The following is a 21,616-nucleotide window of genomic DNA, read 5'->3' on the forward strand; positions in this document are numbered from 1 at the left end:
CAGGTGGAACAGCACAGAAATCACACCAGGATTCACAGCCTGACCAGTGAGGGAGGGCTTCCAGCTCCAGTGGTCCTGGAGTCCAAACCTGTGTTTGGTTTGTGTTGAAGCTGTGCTGGAGAAGGCCCAGACACCGTGTCCAGTGAACAAATGCTGCCTGGGAGAACAGGTTTTCCTCTTCAGCTTTGAGTTTTCTGATTGACAGAGCAGCATCAGCTGTTCCCTGGGCACAAGCTCAGTTTACTCAGACCAGTCCTCCTGCTTCCCCTTGGCAGCTACCATTTCACCAGGCACCATGGAAACTTTCCAAAACTGTCCTCCCTCCAGCAGAGCCCTGCACACTTGGGAGGTCACCTTCCCCTTTTTCCATCTGCTGGGAGGTGAGACACAGCTGAAACCAGAGGGAGAACTTCCCCAGGGCTGGGTGGTTTGGTCTGGCCCCACTGAATAAACTCTCAAAGCTCTTGGCTTAGCCATTCTTCTTGTGTCTCACCCTCCTCCTGTTCCACACTCCCCACTGTGAGATCCTGCTGGATCTCAGGTAACCTCTAGAATCTTCCTGGAGTTCTACCTTGCAGGTCCTTTGTTCCTGTAGCCAGTGCTCCAGAGTTTGGTGTTGTCCTCTTTGATTCCTGAAAGTTCCTGAAGTGATGAGCCCTGGCTCCATCACCAGAGGGTACAAATTGACCATTGTTCAGTCAAGAGGCCATGAATCATGTTCTTCATGTTCTCCAGCACTGAACAGCCTCAGGATCCCTTGGGGTGGGAGTGACCATCAGGCCCTTCACCTGAAATTACAATAAAGACCCTGCAGAAGCTGCCTGTGAGGAGCTCTCTGTGCTGCCTCTGCACACTCTGCTGGAACAGGGGCGTCTTGCTACTGCAGGAAGGACATGAGGGTTTTTTCTGCCTTGGTTCTGAATGAATTGTTTGCATGAGAGAAAAATTCATGAATATAAACACGGGACTGAGGGTTTTTCTTCCATCCATGCAGGTGTGAGTCTGTAGCTCTGTCTGGTGAGGTCCAGAGGTTGTTGCTCTGCTGTGTGTCAGGCACAGGGCACGGTCAGGTCTCAGATTTAGTAAAATTTGGGCTCCTCTGTTGCAGGATTTGTGGATTCCTTACTTCACCATCACCACTGACATCACTGCCTCGGCCATGAGGGTGCACAGGGATGGTGAGTGTGCACATGGCCCCTCCAGGCCTTAAATCATCGTGGGACACTTCAGGGTCATCCCTTACTCCTGGAATTTGTCTCACCATTGAAATTTTGTCCTTGGGGCTGGCACAGGTGACACTGCCCATTCCTGCCGTTCCAGGGGGGTTATGGAGCTGCTGAAGGATTCTGGGCTTTAATCAGGGTAGCTAAAACAAGCAGAAAAAGGATTAACCCATCTCAGGGGTTTTGTATTCCCATTCCACAGCAGGTTAAGCCAGTTGAGGTCAGGAAACTCACTCCAGCCAGCTGCTTGTCCCCGTGGAAGTTTAATGCAAGGATAGGAATCAGCTGGAGAACAGCTACGGTTGTCTCCACTGAATGGAGATAAATTAAGTTCCCAGCTGCTGCCATTTCCCATCTTGGTTTGGTCTGTGAGGTGTAACACACGTCAGCAGTTTCCTTGAGTGGAAGTTCCACTAAAACTATTAATAATAATCCCCAAATGTGCCAGTATTAACCTGTGCTAACAGCAGGAGTGCTGGGGTTGTAATTAGAAACAGAGCTGTTATCTGTTTTAAAAAGAAAACACACAAAAAAAATCAATTCCCAGGGAATTTGCTGGGAAGAGTTGCTGTTGGAAGCACCAGGCAGTTAATTACTGATCAGTGAGTTAACACTGCAAAGGCTCACTTATTCCTGATATTTTAAAGATTCACTTCTCAGACAAGCCTCTTGGCCTGTGGAAATGCTGTGTCTTCTCAATTTGGTTGATGCAAATGTAAAGAGAAGAATCAGTGGATAAGAGCCTTAAAGCAGAATGTTTCACAGGAAACATGGCAAATCAATTTCTCCTTGAATAAACTTTGTTTCTAACAGCTTAAAGGATTATAACTGTTCCTTACAGCACCAACAGAAGTGGCCCAAGAGAAGATAATGATCCCCACCAGGCATCTGCAGTGGTTTCACAAGAGAAAACATTTGCTTGTTGCAGAGGAGGGAAAATGGAATTTTGTGGGGTTCTACAGCTTTTATTTTTCAGGTTCAGGTCCTACTAAAAGTCAGGGGTTTGTGGCTCTCTGTAGAACACAGTGACTTCAGCTGCACTGGTTCAGTCAATCCCTCTGTCCTCAGGAGAAACCTTTTCCTTCCCTCCTGGTGCTCCCTGCAGTAGGAACATGCTGAGATCTCTCAGAATTCAGTAAATCCAAGGAATGGGCTCAAACCCCTGCATTCTGGGGCTTTTGCTTGGTGCCTGCATCATCTTTGTTTTATCCTAGCCAGCATTACAACAGAAAAAAAATAACAAACTGCTTTAATAACTTCCTTCTGAGGAAAGCCTCCATCTCTTGATTACCTTAATGAGTGCAGCAGCCTCCCCCCTGCGTGGCAGTAATTAAGGCTGGGTGATTAACGCTGCTGCCCTCCCTGCAGGCTCGCTGTGGCGCTACGTCCGTGCCAGCATGTCCCTGTCGGGGTACATGCCTCCCCTCTGTGACCCCAAGGATGGCCATCTCCTCATGGATGGGGGCTACATCAACAACCTGCCAGGTAGGAGCATGGATTGTGCTGGGAGAAATTCCCAGAACTGCCCAGCAAACAGCCTGCAAGCTTTGGGCCTCTTGTTTTTTTCCCTAAAGAACAGAGAAATGTCACCTTTAACCTCGTGATGGTTACCTGGAGTCCTTGCTTGCAGTTTCCTGGGTGTTCCCTTTATTTTGGCTTTATTATGGTTATTTATTTATTTTTATTATTATTTATTTTGGTTTTTTATGATAGCCAAATTCTGAACATACAACTCTCACCTAAGTCAGAATTATTTTAGTGCTTGCTGAAGGGAGGGAGGAGGAATCAAACCACAGACATAAAACCTACCTTGGAGTTTCTCTTCAATCAGTTAATTAATAAATAATTCTGAGAGAGCAGCAGCATTTGCTGCTCAGCTGGGGATCTTGGGGCCATGGAAGGAGGATATGGGGTGTGGGATGAGGTGTGAGCCCCCAGCAGGGTCCAGGGGTGTGAACTGGCTGTGTTTGGGGTGGGTTTTGTGTCAAGACTCGAGCAACCCGAGTCATTTCCATCTTCCTGTCACACCCTGACTGTGTTTTTCCATCAGGGCTGTATTTACCTAAAACTCAGGAACAGAAATAGCACAAAATAGATCTCCCACATCAGCATCTGGCATTCTCTGTGCTTGTAATTGTGATTGCAAACCAAAGCACCTCTTGCATCTCCACAGCTGGAGAGGGCAAGGAGCAGACCCAGGTGACACTGGGTGGGAAACACAATAGACTGAACGAGCCCAGGAATGTAAATCCAAGTTACAGAACAGATCTGATTTAAAGAAGTGTCTAAATTAAGCCTCTAAATTGGCTCTTCAGAGCTGTGGTTTTCCTACGCAAAACTATTCTGGAAACTGCAACTATCTTGGACTCTGGGGGTGTGAAAGAAATATAAATTCATTCTGTGAGGTTCATGTCCTTCTCTTCCCTCCCTTGGCGCTTCCCTGAATCCTCACCCGTATCCAAAGACTGCAGCTCGTCCTTTTACTGACCTTGAAGTAGGAAGTGTTGCCTCATTTCTCTCCCACTTTCAGATGTGATTCTTTCTCTTGGATCCCAGAGCTGTTCTCAGGCTGCCATCCAGCCTCTCCTCGCTGGCAGGTCCTGTCCTGCTCCTGCCATTGTCACCTTCTCCCTGCTGCCTCCTCTCTCTAAGGCACTGCCACTTGTTCTCTCTGCAGGTCCCCCAGGTCTTCTTTTGGAATCAGTGTGGGTTTGATGAGCACTGTCCCATTGCACCCAGCGTGGTGTCACTGCCCTGGTGCTGTGTCCCCTGTCCCCTGCTGCCTCACAGGGCTCCTGGGGACCTCAGGGAGGGTCAGGTCACCCCACTGATGTGAGGCAAAACGTCCCCTGTCAGTGATGTCAGTCATCATCCCCAGCAGTGGGACTCACCTGGGGTCACTCCCTCCCCATGGAGCCTCCCTGAGCAGGAATGGGCAGAGCTGCTGCAGAGCTCATATGGAATCACAGAATTATTTAGGCTGGAGATCCCTCTGAGTCCAACCATTCCCAGCAGTCTCCCGTGTCCCCAGGTGCCACATCCCCTGCAGGGGTGGCCGCTCATGGTCACTCCTGTCCACAGCTCCTGGGGTCCCACCCCGCCTGGAGCCACACACACAGGAGCCATGGAGATCTGTACCTGCAGCTGGGAGGGCACAGGGGCTCTGACACCTCCTGTCCTGTCCCAGCTGACGTGGCCAGGTCCATGGGGGCCAAGGTGGTGATCGCCATCGACGTGGGCAGCCGGGACGAGACCGACCTCACCAACTACGGCGACTGCCTGTCGGGCTGGTGGCTGCTCTGGAAGAGGTGGAACCCCCTGGCTGAGAAAGTCAAGGTACTGGGGCCCACACTGGAGTGGCAGCTGCTTTTCCAGAGCCGTGGCAAGATTCCCTCTGTTACTCAGGGAGCAAGTCTGTGCCAGATTTGTTGTTTTGCTGGGTTTGAGCTGTTGTTCAGAGAACTGGGCAGTGCCCTCACAGCACAGGGATGTGGGAAGGGGCTGGCAGAATTCTTAGAGCAAGGAAACCTTTTCTTGGAGCTGTATACGTTCTGATTAAGTCAGAATTTATTAATTTTACCCATAAAATTAATAAATCTGTCCAGTTCACTTTCTATCCTGTATGTCTCTGAACTGCTGATTTATGGAGATTTTAGCACTTGGCAGTAATTAAGTACAGTGATAAACATGGGTCTGCAGAGCATGGTTTTATTATCATTATTTTCCTTTTGTTGCATGTGGTTAGGCCAACTCTGTTCCTTAGTCTGTATTTCCTAAATTACCTGGCTCTGCAGCTGTCCCCCAAGTGAATATTGATCTTAATTCTTCCCTCCCAATTGCATTCCCAGTTGGAATTGGTCTCATTAGTCCTCAGTGAAATATTCCAGCTGCCTGAATGGCACCCATGGAAACCTGGAATTTCTTCTGAACACCACAAAAACCATTTTCTTTTTTTCTGGTAGTGGTGAAACAGTGGCAAAACGGAGCCGGTGGAGTTTCCATCTGTGGAGATGTGAAAACTCAGCTGGTCATGGACCAGCTTCCCCAGCTGACCCTGCCTGGGCAGGAGGGATGGACTGGATGATGTCAAGGGCTCCCTGTCTACCTCAGCCATTCTGCAGAATCTCTGCCCTGGCACTGGACAGAGCAGAGAACCGTGGAATTACAGACTGGCTTGGGTTGGAAGGGACCTTAAATCTCATTCAGTTCCACCCCAAGGCTCCAAGCCCTTGAGCACTTGCAGGGATGGAGCATCACTGATTTCTGCCTTGAAGGATCACTGTGCCCCCCAGCACAGATCACATAAATATTTCACTATATCCTGGCATGAAAGTCTTGGTTCAAGCTTGTTGGAAGGCAGTTCCCTTTCTGGTGCTGATCATGGACTCTGATCCCCGCCCACGCTGGGACACGGCCGGAGGTGCCCGGGCATCACCAGGGTCCTGTGTGCCAGCTCACCTCTCCCCCCTGGGGAACACCCAGAGCACTCTGAAATCCTCTTGGAGGAGCTGATTTTGTGGCTGGTGTGCCGGGCAGGTGCTGAACATGGCCGAGATCCAGACGCGCCTGGCCTACGTGTGCTGCGTGCGGCAGCTGGAGATGGTGAAGAACAGCGACTACTGCGAGTACATCCGGCCCCCCATCGACCGCTACGGCACCCTGGACTTCGGCAAGTTCGATGAGATCTGTGTAAGTGCCTTCCCCGGGCCCCCAGCACCTCTCCTCACAGCTCTGCTGCTGCTAATTAGTGCTGGAGCGGCGCAGAGTGAATAATTGACACTCAATAATGCTGTGGAATGAGATCCCGGCCGGGAGATTGGATTAGCAGCAGGAATTGAGTTAGTAATCTTGATTATATAATGACCTGTGAAGGGATGGGTTGCCTGTTTGGTGGCAGTTCCTGCTCAGCTGCTGGGTGAGAGCTCGTGGGTGTCTGAGCTGCCCTGGGCAGCTGGGGCTTGGCATTGGTGTGGGCTGGGGTTTGTCCTCACGTTCCCCTCGTCCTGGAGCTTGTTGTAGCATGGAAGGTTTGCAGAAGTGTGTCAGCGAGGCCTGGAGGTGGAGGGAAACATGAAAATACCTGATTCTGTTAATGTTTGAATGCTGCTATGAGTAAAACATCATCCACAATTCCTCTGCACCCCTTAGAGGGTCAGGGAATGGCTCCAGTGTCAGGGTGTTGGGAGAGTGATGCTGCCAGGTCACATCACTGGCGTTGGATTGTGTTTGTGTCAGAAGCCAGCACGGGCACAGCTGGCTCCAGCTGTGCAGGGAATTGTTCTGGTGACACAATCCAGCATTCACAGCAGAGATGTCCCTGCCCAGGCAGGGCAGCAAAAGCAATTCTGGCTCAGTGTCTCCTGTCAAGAAAGTGACTGTACTGTCTCCTTCCATTCTTTGCCTGTTTTAGTCAGGCATTTTCCATGTCCAGATATTCCTGCAGAGCTCTGCTCCCCTCCCAGCGTGGAAAGCCACCACTCCTTGAAGTCAGCCTCCATGGCACTTTATTGAGAAGCTGTGATGAGTGATGTCTCTGCTCCTGGCTGAACAAACACTGCCCAGCCCCAGGAGCACAGTGCAGCCCTGCAGCCTCACCTGACAGATTCCTTACCACACTCAGCAGCTGTTCCAGGCCACCAGCTGATTTCCCCAGTGTGAATATTCTCTCTGGGATATTTGGTGCCTCTTGTCTCCTGGGCAAACTCTGCTGTCTGCCTGTGGATCTAGGACTGATAAATAATTCTTTGTTCTTTGCCAGCTGGAGAGTCCTGGCTGATTTGAAATCCTTGACAGGCAGGTGTGGTAGTTGATCACAGGAACAGATCGTGAGCTGTCACATCCCTGCTCCGTTCTAATGTGCTGCTGTTAAAGAGATGTAAAGGCACCAGGCAAATTGTGTCAGTGCAATAAAACCTGAGAGAAGGGCAGTTCCTCAGAAGTGTCCCTGTCTGTGGGCAGGTTCTTGGCAGGGATGGAGGGGCAGCAGCTCCTGGATCCTCATTCCCTGCAGCACAGCTCAGTAACTTCTGTCCACAAGGACAGTTTTAGACTGTGCTGGCCTCAAAGGGAAGGACAGTCCAGGTATTCCTTTATCCTTAGGGGCTGGGAAATAGTGGGAAGGGATCATTTCAGCTCTGTGCCTGGATTTTACAGGAAATAGAAATGGGCACCAGCATTTTCCAAGGAGCTGAAGGATCTTCATGTCAAACCCCTCTGGTGTATCCAGCCCTGGAGCAGTGGAGGCCGTGGGTCACTTCCTGAAGCTCAGCTCCTCATGGTTATTTTGGGTTAGCCTGACAGTGGCAGAGCTGTCAGCTCCTTTTTGTCCCCTTCATCACCCCACCCTGGGCTGGGACAGATTGTGAGAAGTGAATTCCTGTCTCCCATGCTCTGAACCCTCATCCAAAATCTGCAGGAGAGACAGCACCAGAGGTTTAGTGCTGCTGCCAGAACCAGGGCTGGAGATGGAATCCAGGGCTCTCAAAATCTGTTGGTCTGTCCTTCCCATTTGATTTTTCAACATCATTTCTACTGTGTTCTGAGAAAAAGAGTAAAACTCTGAGTGATGGGTCTGTTTTTTCCAGTTGTTTTCATGCTAAGGGCAGTTATTAATTAGTATTTTTCCTCCTGATTATTTTTTTTTCCAGGAAGTGGGATACCAGCATGGAAAAACCGTATTTAATGTGTGGTGCAGGAGTGGAGTCCTTGACAAGATGCTGAAGGACAGACAAGAGACCTGCAAATCCAAAACTGATGTAAGTGCTTGGGGAAATGCTGCTGGAGCTGCCCAGGGCTGGGACAGGGGGCAGTGACTGCCCTGAGGTTGGTTCCAGTGCTCTGCATTTCTTGGCAGGGAGGTTCCACTTGGTTTTAAGGAACAGTTACCACCTTTTTGAGGAATTTGGATAATATATTATAATATAAGGGCTCACTGTCCTTCCTGTCCTTTGAATGGCTCTGATTTGAAACCCAAGTGATTCAAAGGCTTCATGTTTTACCCAGTAGCTCTTTTTTATCATCTTTTAGAGAGAGGGGAATGAGCAGTGATTTTTTAAGGGATGGCCAGAATGAATCATAACTCTGATGAGCCTCACAGAGGGAAGTCAAATGAGGTGAGAGATGACACTGAGGATTTGCAGCTCTCCAGGGGTGGGTGGCAGGGCACTTCAGCTCAGAGATGGGGAGAGGATGGATGGCAGGGTGGACACAGGGATGGGGGGTGGATGATTCCACATCTGAGCAGGTGCCCTCAGTGTCAGCAGAGGCTGTGAATCACAGAGGGGTGGAAATGGCTCTGCTGGGAGGAGGTGAAGGTCACCCTCAGCTCCAGGGGGACTGCTCAGCATCAGATGGATCTGCCCACGCTGCCTGGCAGGGCCAGAGGGGCTCAGGAAGGAGCACACAGGGACTGAGCCGTGGAGATCCGTGAACCAGGAGCCCCCAGACTGCTGAGCCTGGGATTTGTCTCTGGGAGCACACCTGGATGAGGAGGTGCTTCAGTGTGGCTGCAGATGGGTCCTCGATACTCCTCTGGCACCTCCTGATCAGACAAGAGGGGCTGGGGTTCAGGTTTTGGTGTTAAAAGTCATAAGGAGAAGTCAAGGCAGAGAAAACTGTCTCAGAATTGGCTGTGTCCTACTTCAGCCTCACTTTTATCACAGCCAGTAAAGAGTCTCAAACATTTTCACTTCTGTAGCAGACACTTTTTTAAAGAAGACTGCTTTTTAAACTGCCCTTTTTATGGGATACAGTAATGGAGGGGAATATTTCACTTGACTCATGCAGCATGATGGACATTTCTCACATCTGCCCTGGGTTCTGTGGCACTTCAGAGCCCTGGGGAGCAGAAGTGTCACATCCTCCATGTGACACAGCCTGGCCCTGCACTCGCTGGATAATGAGGCACCAAGTGCTGATTGCTGAGGTGCCACAGCATGGAAATAACAGGGTTGGGAGAGTGACTCACCAGCCCTGCCAGGTTATGGAGCAGGAGCCACGGGCTCTGTGCATCCCTGGTGCTGCCAAGGACCGTGGCATCATCTGCTCATCCTCCAAAAACCCCGGAGCCCTCTGAAACACAAGATTTTTGCATCTGACTTTTGTTGCAGGAGATTTATTTCTGTGAAGTTACAACTGTTGCAGTTCCCAGTGGGGTATTTTTCTTGCTTTTCTTAGTCCATTAGAGTCACTTAAGTCCTTTAGCTGCGTTATCTTCCAGGCAGAGCAGCTGATATTTTTAACTTGCCTTTCATTAGCAAAGGTTTTGATGCTTTATATGTTTTAGTTCTTCATCTATTTCTGGAGTGTTCAGCATCTGAGAGTTGAGTGCCATTTCTTATCATCTTGTTTCCATGTTGTGAGCATTGCAATTTTATTTAAAAATCCAGATATTTAATAATTTAGATGCTTCTCTTTTGCTTTGATCATTTAGTCCCTGTTTGTCTTGTCTCCAAAATGCAAATACTGAAGACACAAACAACAGGAACCTTACATAAACTTTACTTTGAGCAGCCCTTACTCTTCCCCAGTATGGAATGCTGCAGCACCATTAATTGGATCTACTTGGGGAAGTTCTGTCTACTGAGGTGTTATTCATAGGCAAAGCTAAATATAATCCAGCAGACTACAATAGTAACTGTCTTTCTCTGCTAATTTATTTCATGAAGATTGTGCCAAAGAGAAAACTTTCCTCCTTGGAAAAAAAAAAAAATCAGAGAGGTTTGAGAGTGGGTTTCAGGTGGATCTGAGACACTTCACTTCGTGTTATCTGATGGCAGGGTGGTTTTGTCCTTAAAAGTAGTGAGAGGAAGCATTTAAACATTAAACTCCTGTTTATAAAGCACCAAATGAGAGTGGGAGGACACCTGGTTCCCACAAGTGGTTTTCCAGTCCTGGTGCTGAGGCTTTGGGTGCAGCTGCCTCCCCAGACAGGCTGGCCTGGGGGTCAGCTGGGGCACAGATGCTGCTGAGGGTGCAGTCACACTTCATTCCCATCCATCCTCACCACAGGAGCTGCTGATGGTTTTCCTGGGGCACCCTTTGGTGCTGGGCCCTGCGGGATTTCGTTCTGCTGCTCATGCAGAGCCCTGGACTCCATCCCATCCAAAGCTGTCCCTGCCTGGCACTTGTCTGCCCGAGTGCTCTGTGCAGCCACCTCGTCCTGGAGTGGATTTTGGACTCCAGGGATGGCTTTGGACGTGGCTGAGTGCCTGTGGTGGCCAGAGGGTGCATGTGTCCCTCACTGAGTCGTGTGGCATGGACTGGAGCTGTCAAGGAGCTTTTCTTCCCTGTCCTGGGAAAGAGCTTTCTGCAAATGCTGCACTGGGAACGTTCAGGTTGGATGTTCAAAGTGAGCCTGGGCTGACTCATCCTTTCCAGCAGTTCTTTAACAGTCACAATCAGCTTCCCAACTTCTTTATATTTTAAGGTGTGTGTCCTGAGCTACTGCTGTTCCATTTCATACAGGAACCTCTTCATTCCCTCCAGCCTTTTCTCTGCCCCCGTTGCTTGTCCTGGATCTGCTCAGTGCTGTGGCTGTTCTAAATTACATCAAAATCAGCTACAGATGAAAGGTCAACTGAGAGCACTTTGCTGCAGCAGCAATGGGCTGCTGCTGTGACCCCACAGGGGTTGTGTGATTCACAGAAGAGCAAAGGATTGTTCATAAAACCCCATGTTAGGAAGCTGCTCTGGCTGGGAGCACAGGGGCAGGTCTGGGTGTTTGGGAAGACAATTTCCACAGCAATTCCTGGCAGCCCAGTTCCCTCTGCCAGCTCTTCCCTATCCCTTTCCTCTGGGTTGGGGTTGTTACTGTGTTCATTAAACTCACTGGGTTTAAAAAAAGGATGAGAGGTGTTCAGGTGTCCACCTGGTTACCTTGTGCCCAGCCCCAAGAGGGCTCTGAAATGCCAAAGCTGGGTTTTCTTGGAGGAGAGACTGGAGCAAGAACTTCTCAAAATAGAGAACAGTCAGCTTGGGTGAGACAGAGTGAAAATAGCAAGGGTTTATTGGAGAGAGGAATTGTGGTGGGAGATGTCTCTGCAGGTTCTTGCTCACTGCAGCAGCTCTGGGGCTTTCAGGGGTCCCCAGGGGTTCTGGTCACCCCAGTGGCCACCTGTCCCTGCTGGCATCACTCCAGCTGAGGGATGTGTGTCCCACCTGCTCACCTTCTCCCAAGGGAAAGCAGAAGCTCCCTGGGGAGCTGCACCTCCCTTTTAGAAAGGGACCCTGATGGAGAAAAACACGTGGAGTGAGCTCTGTCCATGCTGGGGCCCAGCCCCTCCTGTGCTTCTCTCTAGGGTCTTTTCCACAGTTTGCTAAATTTTTAATAAGGATTCTTGTTGTGTGGGTGGAATAAGAGCCATTAAGAGCATGTCCTGCTGTTGGGAATCCCATCTCTGCACCAGACCTGCATCAGGAGAGCTGTTTTGAGAATTTCTCACTGATGAGTAATGGTTTTTGAGGGGGCAGCTGTGGAGAATTTGTGCGTCTGGAGCTTTGTTCAATATCATTTTTATACAGTCTCGACTTGTTTGGATTTTCTGTGTGTATTTGCTGACAAACCTTGAACTTCTCCCTGTGTTCCAGAACGTGACCTGTCCCACCACCTCCTTCACAGACCTGGCAGAGATCGTGTCCCGCATCGAGCCCGTCAAGGCTCCGGTGGCAGACGGTGAGCGGGGCTGGGGAGGGTGGGAGGAGGACAGCTCCTGCTCTGACTGCCAGCTCTGCCAGCCTGGGCATTCCCTGCTCCCTTCAGAGCCCAGACCCCCTGTGTCCCCCTGCTGTCACCTCTTAGTGGTGTGTGTGCTCCCAGGTAATCCCTGCTCAGCTCCCATCTGAGGGAAACAACCTCAGCTTCCATCCCCTCCCAGTGCCCTTCTGCTGGCTCCATCCTCAGCCAGTGTTGGGCTGGGAGGAGGCTGAGCTAAAGCCCTGCCCCAAGGATGTTTTCCCTGCTGGCATGAGTAGGATCAGGAGTGACTCACTGGCTCCACTGCTTTTTGTGTGCTCGTGTTGTGGGAGCAGCAGTGAACTGATGAGGAGCAGGTACCAGCTCCTGTGTGGTGACACAAAGGTGCTCTGTGCCCTGCAGAGCAGCTCCCTGTTTATGGAGCTCCCAGATCCAAAAGGATCAGAGCCCTGCAGGCCTGGAACCCCTGAGTGTGTCACCAGGGCTGGAGCTCTTTCTAAACAGTCTCTTCCCCTCCTCCTGATTCTTGTTCCTGCAGAGGGAAAGCTAAAGTTAGCAGTGCTCCCATCTGTGACTGTTTGTAGAGATGTCCCTGTGGTAATTTGAAATGCTAATTACAATCATATGCCTTATGAAGAAAATATTAATCAAATGTGGTTGAAGCAGCCATTGTGAATAAGAGTGAAGAGTTCATGGTATGTGGTTATTTAAGGCTCAGGCACTGAGACTTGCTGAGATTTAACCAGAGCACTGGGACAGATCCTCCTCCTTTATGTAGTTCCTGATTATTCCCCATCAGGCTCCTGCTTTCTGCTGAGCGAGGCCGTGGAGGGGAGTGTGGCAAAGGGATGTGGCACATCCTGGGCAGAGGAGGGGGTTCAGGGGCTGCTGGCAGTGGGATGGGATGGGCAGGGGGCTGCATGTTCCTCCCTTGGCTGTGGGGTCTGGAGGAGAGGGAGGCAGCAGGGTCACACACACGGACACCGAGCTCCAAAGGATCCTTTGTGTTCCTGCCCTGGGTGGCTCCGTGTGGCTGCAGGGACCCTGCCCATGTCTGGGTGGCAGTGACAGCAGTGACATTCCTTGGTGGCCTCTGTGCATGATCCAGGGATGATCCCTGCTCTAGAATCCCCAGCTGTGATTTGGATTCACAGAGCTGGCCGTGGCCGGGGGAGCAGAGGTGCCACTCTGCAGGGGTGTCTGTCTCACATCCCTGCTCAGGCTCCCCCCTGGAGGAGCCCAGATCAGCCCTTGTAGCAATGGGCATTTGCATGAGAGGATTTGTGGAAGAGAAATGTTAATGGTGGTGCCAAATGCCTGGGTTGGCCATTGGTGTGAAGCAGGAGACATCCCAGCACCTCTCAAGGGACACAATTAGCATGAGCACAATTGGCACCTCTGCATCTTTGCTTTTCTGAGGCAGCATTAATGCAGCTGAGGCTGTGCTGAGCTTCCAGTGCCTGATTGAGCCTGAGGTGTGGCAGTGGCACTGCAGGAGCCCCTCTGCTGTCTCCAGAGCAAAGAGCCACCAGTAGCTGCAGGAGCACGGGGTGCCCTGGGTGGGGAAATGTGCCCTTCCTGTAGGGAATGGCTCACCCTGCTCAGGGCAGGCTTGGGAACCTTTCCATGGTGGAATCTCCTCTTGGCTGGCTGGATTTCAGGCTGTGCCCTTTGGGTGCTGGGGAGTTGAACAGAGACTTTTGGTGCTTCTGGGAGGTTCTGTAGTGCCCAGCAAGTCACAGTGAGCCTCAGCCTTGATGGAAGGTGATGTCTGGGGACAGCAGGGCCACCTCCTGTTCTCCTTTTTCCCCTCCAACGCCCAGAGCTGCTGTGTGGAGGTTGTGAGAAGGGTGGCTCTTGGTTCTGTGTCTGTAGAAAGACCTGAGTGCTGAATAGTGCTGGGAAAATCAAGTTTGGTCTTGATGGCAGCTGGTTTTATTGGAAGTATGAACTCCAAACTCCTGTTTGTGGTGTCTGTTGCTGTTCAGATGAGCTTCCAGTTTCTCTGGTGTATTTTATTGAAGACTATCATTAGTGTTATTAGTAAAAACTAACAGTCATTCTCTAATTCACAGTACAAAAACCCCACTAAAATAATAAAAGAAAATAAAAATACCAAATGTCTTTCATTCCAATGTTCTAGCAGTTGGTTGTAGTTATGTGCTAGAAGAAAAGGCTGTGGAACAGACTGTGCTGTTGTCTTCAGCGTGGAGCAGATGCTAATGACAGCTCCCAGGAGAAATACTTAATCAAGGATCTGGTTTAAACAGGAGCCCCTCTCTTCAGCAGTGGGCTACACCCCAGGAATTGCTTCAGAGCACACTGGAATTTACTCAGGAAAGGGGCAGAAGAGCTGGTGTCACACAAATGTGATTTTAATGGTAACAATAAAATGTCATTTACGCACATCCTGGAGATCTGGTGCCAGCAGAGGAAGGTGCTGCCTGTCACAGGCTCTGCCTTGCTGTCCTCGTGCCCTGGTGTCTCGAGTGGCTGGGCCAGGCTCTGCAGGGGCTGCTGCTGCCCTGGGGTGAGCTGGGAGCATCGATGGCCCTCCCAGCCCAGCACATCCTGGAGCTGCTGTGGGGAGTCAGCCCTGGCTGCAGGTGGAGTCATTAAAGTGTTTGAGTTGGGAGGAACCTTAAAGCTCATCCACTTCCATCCCAGCCATGGGCATCTTTCACCATCCCAGGCTGCTCCCAGCCCTGTCCAGCCTGGCCTTGGGCACTGCCAGGGATCCAGGGGCAGCCCCAGCTGCTCTGGGCACCCTGTGCCAGGGCCTGCCCACCCTGCCAGGGAACAATTCCTGCCCAAATCCCATCCAGCCCTGCCTTCCTTAAGGCCGTTTCTTCTTGTCCTGTTCCTCCAGGCCCTTGTGAGGTTCTGCTCCTGCTGTGTTGGCTCTGCACTGATGTGTCTTCATTCCATGGGAACAGGCTGGGACTGGGGCCTTCCTTGCATGTCCTGCTGCTGTGCACAGCCCTTGAGACTCCCTAAATTATGTTAATCTGCTGGATTACTGGAGAAAGCAAGAGATTGGCCTCTGCAGAGAGGAAGGGAATGTAAATGTCACCATCCCCTGTGGAACAGAGATTGTGAGACGCTCACTTATCAGCTCCACAGCAGGCAGAGCTCACCCTAAGCCTGGGCTCCTGTTCCCAGAGTCTGACTGCTGTGTCCAGGGGAGTTTGGACTGGCAGCTCAGAGGCTCCTGAAGGTGTCCCACGGCTCTTGTTGGGCTGAGGGGTGGAAAACAGCAGCTGTGCTGTGAAGGGCATTCCCCAGGGAGCATCCCCCCAAAAGCAGGGTCTGTCCCTCGAGCTGGGAACCAGCACCCAGCAGGACCTGGACAGTTGGACAGGGCTGCTGTGCTGTGGTTCCTTGGATTCTTGAAGGGCTCCAGGACACCAGCAGACAGAGAGGACATGGTTTATTTTTATGTGCTGGGGAGCTGAGATCTGTGTGTGAGCAGTCCCAGCGCGCTGAGCTGCAGAGAGCTGCTGGCACTGTCCTGCCCCTGCTGACAGTGGCAATCATTCCTCTCCGAGTTTCCTCTGCCTCCCTGCCTGCCAGTGAAACCCTGTGCTTTGTCTCTTCTCTCTTCAGATGAGTCAGACTACCAGACTGAGTACGAGGAAGAAGTTCTGGACAACCAGAAGGATGATTATCTCGATTTCATAAGCAACCAGGCTGAGGAAGACTCTGACTCGGTAGGAACTGTGCTGGAACAGGCAGTGGCTGGTCATTGAGTCCTGAATGAATGAGTGGTGTGAGGTGGATGTGTTGGGAAAGATGCTGAGAGAAGTGTCTGGGAGGGACTGGCTGAGGAGGACTGTGCAGGATTGCTTTGTGTTAGCACAGACACTGAATGGCACATGCTCACCTTCCTCATGTGTGGCAAAACCTGGGTACAGTTAAATCCTGGTCCTGCAGCTCTCTGGGTTTGCTCCTAGGTGGATCAGGGCTGGAGAAGCTGAGGGAGCTTGGAGGAGAGGAGCTGAGGGGAAGATCCACCAGCTGCCTGTGGGGTGGGTGGGGAGAAGGTGTTTATGGAGAAGGTGGTGGTTATGGAGAAGATGCCCAGCAAAAAGCCAGGAGGGGACAGGCACAATTTGTGCTGAAGGAAACCCTCCCTGGGGCCAGTGGGAAATGCTGCCCTGTGCACACAGCTGGCACCACCCTGGGCTGTGCAGGGAGAGGTGCAAACTCCACCCTTGTAGACACTTGAAAGGCAAAGAAGAACCAGCTCCAGCACCTGAGTCAGCCCTGCTTAGAGCAAATGACTGGATTTACTTTCCAGAGGTCCCTTCCAAGCACAGGGGTTGGTTCTGCGGGACAGCAGGCCCACCGAGGTGAGTGTGCACTGTGAGACCAGGTGTGACCCTGAGCAGCACAGCTCACACAGGTCACATCCCTGCTGCTCTGGCTGCAGCAGGGTTTGAAAGGTGCCTGCTGTGTTAGTCATGAGCAGCTCCTCAGTGTGAGCACGAGGATGGGTTGGGAAGCGCCCATGTGAGGGTGTCAGTGTTTTGAGAGAGGAGCTGGAGCAATGGGGGTTCTGTTTGCTGGGCTTACCCGAGCTGGTGGGAAAGGAGGTGAAGAGGACAGGTTTTATCCAGCTCAGAGAGTACACTGAAGGATCACTTTGTGCTTCCTTTTCTCCTGCAGGATGAAGAGATGCAGCTGAGGAAGCGCAGGAATGTGTCCAGCAGGGAGGGCCAGGCGAGCAGCACGGGAGAGCCGGGATAGAGCTCGGGAGAGGCCGAGCTGCCAGCTGGGAGCCACAGCCCATCCTACTGACAGAGCAGCCCTATTTATTTATTTAATACTTCACCAAGCCAAAACAACACCCAGATGAATGAATGAATGTTCATCCTTCTCCAGCCAGGGCTGGGCACCAAGCACAACCTGCCCGAGTCCCTTTGGAGCTCTGGGGAGGGGGGGCTGCCGTGGTCTCTGCTCCTTCCTACAGGTGCCAGGAGCAGCAGTTATTGATCACAGACTGGCAGAGGGGAAATGTGCAGTTCAAAGCTGCCTGGGTTTTTGCTGCTGTGTTTTTAGCCGCTGTTTTTACTGCCAAGGCCCAAAGAACGCCGGGGCCCTCCCCCTGCGAGGTGCTGGGAAGGCTCCGAGCAGCAGCACTGGAGAGAGGGAGGGGTTTGTGGGTTGCAGCGTTGCTTTCTTTTCATACAAATCAGGTAACTGTGTAATTAACTCCTCAGTGACTTCCAACCATGGTGAGGAATGCTCTGACAGGAGCAAATCTGAATGTATTTCATGTGAAATCTAAACCTAAGAAATCGTTGTGAAGGGTGGCCGTAGAGCCTGGATCCTCGAGGCATCAGCAGGACATTTACTGAAGGATCAAGGAGCTGACACTTGCTGGGCAGCTCTGGAACCACCACTTGGCTGTACTTGCCCTGTTGAAATAAAGTTATTTTGCTGGATTGAAATGTCTTTTTCTTTGCATCAGGCCCTACAAAGAGAAAAGTTGTCAACAACTAAGAGCCTAACTTGCCTCTGCTTATGTCAGGCTTGCAGAGGAAGACATGCAGTTTCCAGCTGCTCACCCCAGCAGGAATCACTCCAGGTACTGTCAGGCCCTGGGAAGAAATCCCCAGTGCTCTGTCCCCTGGGCTGGAGCTGTTGGTGGCAGTTGGATCCTGTTGCCATGGAGGAGGGAGGATGTTTGGGGTTGTCCTCACCAAGAGCTGGTGGCAGTGGCACTCCTGTCCCCAGGGCAGTACCCAGCAAACTCAGCTGCTTCCTTAGAGCAGCCACACCAGCTCCTAGAAAATGCCCAGTGGGGTTTAGAAAGAAGGAACACGTGGCAGCTGGAAGCAGCTGTCCAAACCCTCCAGGAAGCCTTGCCCAGGCTGGGGGAGAGTTTTGATCTGAGCAGTGGGGCTCTGGCTCATGCCCAGCTGGTTGTGACAGCTCCTGCTGTGGCTTCTCAGGTTTCTGTGCCTGTGTGGGGCCGACGTGTCCGTGCAGCCTCTCCAGGCTCTGCTCCTCAGGCAGGGACAGCCTGTGGTGGGGCCCAGCGATGCTCCTTCCCTGGCACACGTCATTCTGCCTGCGTGGTGTTCCCAAATTAATCTCATCCTATTTGCTCGTGCTCCCTGACCTCCCCCAACGTGTGATTTTCCCTGTGTGCCACCCGAGGGCTGTGTTTGAGCTGTCGAGATGCGGGGGCTTGGCTGCGCCGCTGGGTTTCACTCGCTGTCGCTGGAAGAGCTGGTGAGAAAATCAGAAAATGAGAAATATATGGAAAATATTTTTCTCTCCCTCCAAGGCTCCACGTGGCAGGGCTGGCACCTGCTATTGCTGCTCTTCCAAGAGCCCCACCAAAACACGGCCATGGGGTGCCAGCTGTCAGCGTGGGACAGCGGTGTCCCAGGGCAGGAGGCACTGCTAAGGTGGTATTTGATGAACAGAATTTTGGGATGTTTTGCTGACTCACATCAATATCCCTTCCCAGCTGATGGCTGGTTCTGCTCCCACTAGGACTAGTGGGATTTGTATTTGTGCTCTTTGTCCCTGTATCCTCCTCAGGTCATGGAGGGTGTGATTTGGGTTTTAGAAGAGAATATACCATAAATACCCATGTGTGTGTGTGTGCCAGGATGGTTCCTGGAAGTTCCTTGCAGGCAGCAGGAGCAGCTTTCCAAACGCTGGGAAGGCACCTGTGGCCCGAGCGTCACTTAGCTCAGCCATGGCATTTGCACATGGCAGAGCCACAGTCACCACTCACCACTGCCACCAGCATCAGCAGGGAGAGCTTTCAATTAAGCCTCATGCACTCAGGTGTTATGGACAGGAATGAGCTCCCCACCAGGGCCCCCAGTTCTGGAGACTCAGGGGTTTATCCACAAGGAACGACATTTGTGTCCATCGTGCTCTCCAGACAGAAGGATGCTGAGCCCTGGATGGCACAGAACCCCCTAGCACCAGGCAGGAGTCGGTGCTGGTGAGGTACAAATGCTGGCAGCGCTGCTGGAAATCCTTATTTTGGGAATTTGTCCCTGGCAGTGTGGCTGTCAGGGAGGGAGGCTGGGCAGCGCCTCGGGCGCCGCTGTCCTGGCGGGGCTGAGCACAGCTCCCCGCTGCAGCACGCGTGCAGGGGATAATTTGGGATCAGCAAGAACACCAAATGTGCATTAATTTTAAATGTACCATAAATGACACATTTTTTCCTCGGATAAGGCACATTGCATGTGATGCACAGCCCCAAGGGAATGTGTGGAGTAAAGCTGGTGCAGCTCAAGCAGCCCTGACCTGGGAGAGCTCCAAGCTGTGCCCGTGCCTGAGCACGTTGCTGCTGCTTGGGCCCCTATGGGGGTCACAGGTGACCCTGCTTGCCCTTGGCAGTGCCTGCTCTGGACCCAGGGAGGTGCAGTGAGGTTCTCTGTGGCACTGGCTGTGCCTGAGGCTGTGTTTGAATCCAGTGCCAGGCTTTGCTCCACGTGAGCGTCCGGCTCTGCGTGGGCAGAGCTGCCAAACCCTCCTTCCTCGCAGTGACTAATGGCTGCCTCAAGGCACGAGCTCTCGGGGGAAGGTTTCAGCTGATCGCTGCCACTGCCAGAAGGGCTGTTTCTGTGTTTGGAATGAGAATTTGCCCAGCCTGTGCGGGGTGTTGGCCCTTGTGTGGTTGGATGAATCAGGGAAGGACACGTGTGTTGGCTCTGTTGTCCTTGGCAGCATTGTTCTCAGTCCTGTCTTGGTGCTTTCTCCTCTCCCACTGCTGTGGGTCTGCTCCCCCAGGGTGTGACCAGGTTGTTGCTGCTGTTCCTCTCTCCAGTTAGGTTCTGGATTAGCTGGAAGTCGCTGCTGGGTGACTTCTCTGCCTCTCTCTCCTCTTCTTGCCCTGAAACTACTGCCCCATGGCTCATCCCCAGCACTGTCACCTGGTGACTGTAAAGTCCCTCCCCTCCACTTGCATCCTTGCTGGAAATAGAAAGCTTTTAACACAGCAAAGTTCAGAAAAGCTTCTAGAGCTGGGCTGGCAAAGCGATGGACCCCTGGGATTTTGGGGGTAATGAGGCAGGAAAGAGCTGGCAAGGAGGAGGCTGTGCCACCCTGCAGCCACGAGTGCTGACACGGGGCTGCACAGCCAGGCAGCCACAGCCACCTCCGAGACTCCTGCTGGGACAAGGAACTGCTGCTGAAGGACATTGTGATGCTGAAAACACAGGGGAGAGCTGAACTTTGCAGGGGTTGTTGGGGTGAATGTGTCTCTTTCTGGAGCTCTTCTGCAAGCGGTGAACCTTGTCATGAACTGCAAGTGCCAGGAAAGAGGTTTTCCAAGTGCCCAAGAGGGAAGGTCAGGACAGATTCATCAGCTGCTCAGTGACACTGGGAATGAGCCCGGTCCCTGATGGAGCTGTGGGCAGGGTGGACACCAGAGCTTGGCCACGAACCACACATCCATCAGCTCCATTCCACATCCCTGGAAGTGTCCAAGTGTCCAAGGCCAGGCTGGATGGGGCTTGAGGCAATCTGGTCTAACAGGAGATGTCCCTGCCCAGGACAATGAGATGTTTTAAGGCACCTCTCAACTCAGTCTGTGGTTTTGTGATCCCCAGAGTCACTCTGTGAGCTCCATAAGGCCCAGCTGGGCTGGCTACACAGTTTGGCCCACTGGAAAACCGAGTTGCTGAGGATAACTCCCTTGGGGACCCAAATCCAAGCTGTGCCCATGCCAATCTGGGAGCTGCTGATTTTATCTGAGGCAAGGGAAATGTGGAAATGCAGAGCCCAACCAAAAGGCTGTTGAGTCCCTGCAGAGCAGCACCCACCTGGGAGCCCTGCACATGTCCCTGCTGCAGACAGCCCTGGCTCCCACAGGACCCTTCTCCTCCTCCTCCCCAAAATCTGCCCCTGGTTGTGTGTGGATCCACGCGGAGCCGAGCACCACGTGCTGGGGACAGGGTGCCTGGGGGGGCTGTTCCTGGGACTGGCAGCATCTTCCCAGCACGTGGCGACCCAGCGGGGCGAGAGCTCTGCCTTCCCAAAGTAGGTCACGCCGTGAACTCGAGCGATGTCGTGGGCAGAGCTAAAAATACCGGCGGAGCCGAGCGCTTCCCCGGCAGCTGCGAAGGGCCACGGCCTCACCGGGTCAGACTGTGGCCAGCACAGGGTCACCAGGGCTGTGGGGCCAGGCTGGATGAGGAGAGGGTGATGGAAATGCCCCTCTGGGGCTGCAGGTGCAGAATCCAAAGGAGAAAATGTCTCTGCTGATGGTGTATAAATCACTGCAGGTGGGCCCCTGCTCCTTGACCCTTCTGTGAGCCTCATTTCCAGCCTCCTCATCTGCCCCTCAGAAAAGCCCCTCAGCTTCCCTTCATTCCATGTTAACAATTACTGGCAGAAAATGATGGCAGGGAGAGGAATGTAACCCCAGCCTGATGCAACAGCTCAGCAAAGCAATTCTTGGGAAAAAGTGAGTGTTTCTCTTTTAGTGTCATGCTTGTGGAGGGCACCGAGGGGATGAGGACAGGTGGTGCTGCAGGGACACGCACGGAAGGGTCCTGTGGTGCTCTGAGCTGGAGGTGACAGCGGCTTTCAGGTGCTGCCTGTCCATGACTTGTGCTCCATGGGGTGTTTGCAGCTCAGGGACTCTGTCCACCTCCTCTCTGGGGTCTTGTCTGATTCCTTTGCCACTTCAGCTGACCCCTGGAGACTCCTCTGGTGTCCTCTG

The 21,616-nt window shown here is 52.3% G+C and overlaps 1 protein-coding gene across 4 annotated transcripts in view; it reads left to right on the plus strand.

The window, feature by feature from the left end:
• Nucleotides 1-17,363, plus strand: part of PNPLA7 (patatin like domain 7, lysophospholipase) — a 101,499-nt gene extending 84,136 nt beyond the window's left edge. For all 4 annotated transcript variants that reach the window (XM_086858643.1, XM_086858645.1, XM_086858641.1 and 1 more), the window contains exons 28-35: nt 1,109-1,178; nt 2,592-2,708; nt 4,411-4,559; nt 5,760-5,912; nt 7,871-7,978; nt 11,811-11,895; nt 15,523-15,626; nt 16,585-17,363. In XM_086858643.1, coding sequence (XP_086714769.1) covers nt 1,109-1,178; nt 2,592-2,708; nt 4,411-4,559; nt 5,760-5,912; nt 7,871-7,978; nt 11,811-11,895; nt 15,523-15,626; nt 16,585-16,665 — 867 coding nt within the window. In that variant the 3' untranslated portion in view covers nt 16,666-17,363. The remainder of the gene's footprint in view (nt 1-1,108; nt 1,179-2,591; nt 2,709-4,410; nt 4,560-5,759; nt 5,913-7,870; nt 7,979-11,810; nt 11,896-15,522; nt 15,627-16,584) is intronic.
• Nucleotides 17,364-21,616: the final 4,253 nt, after the last annotated feature.

The sequence above is a fragment of the Cyanistes caeruleus genome, chromosome 20, assembly GCF_971803275.1.
Source record: "Cyanistes caeruleus chromosome 20, bCyaCae1.hap1.1, whole genome shotgun sequence".
Classification (NCBI taxonomy): Eukaryota; Metazoa; Chordata; class Aves; order Passeriformes; family Paridae; genus Cyanistes; species Cyanistes caeruleus.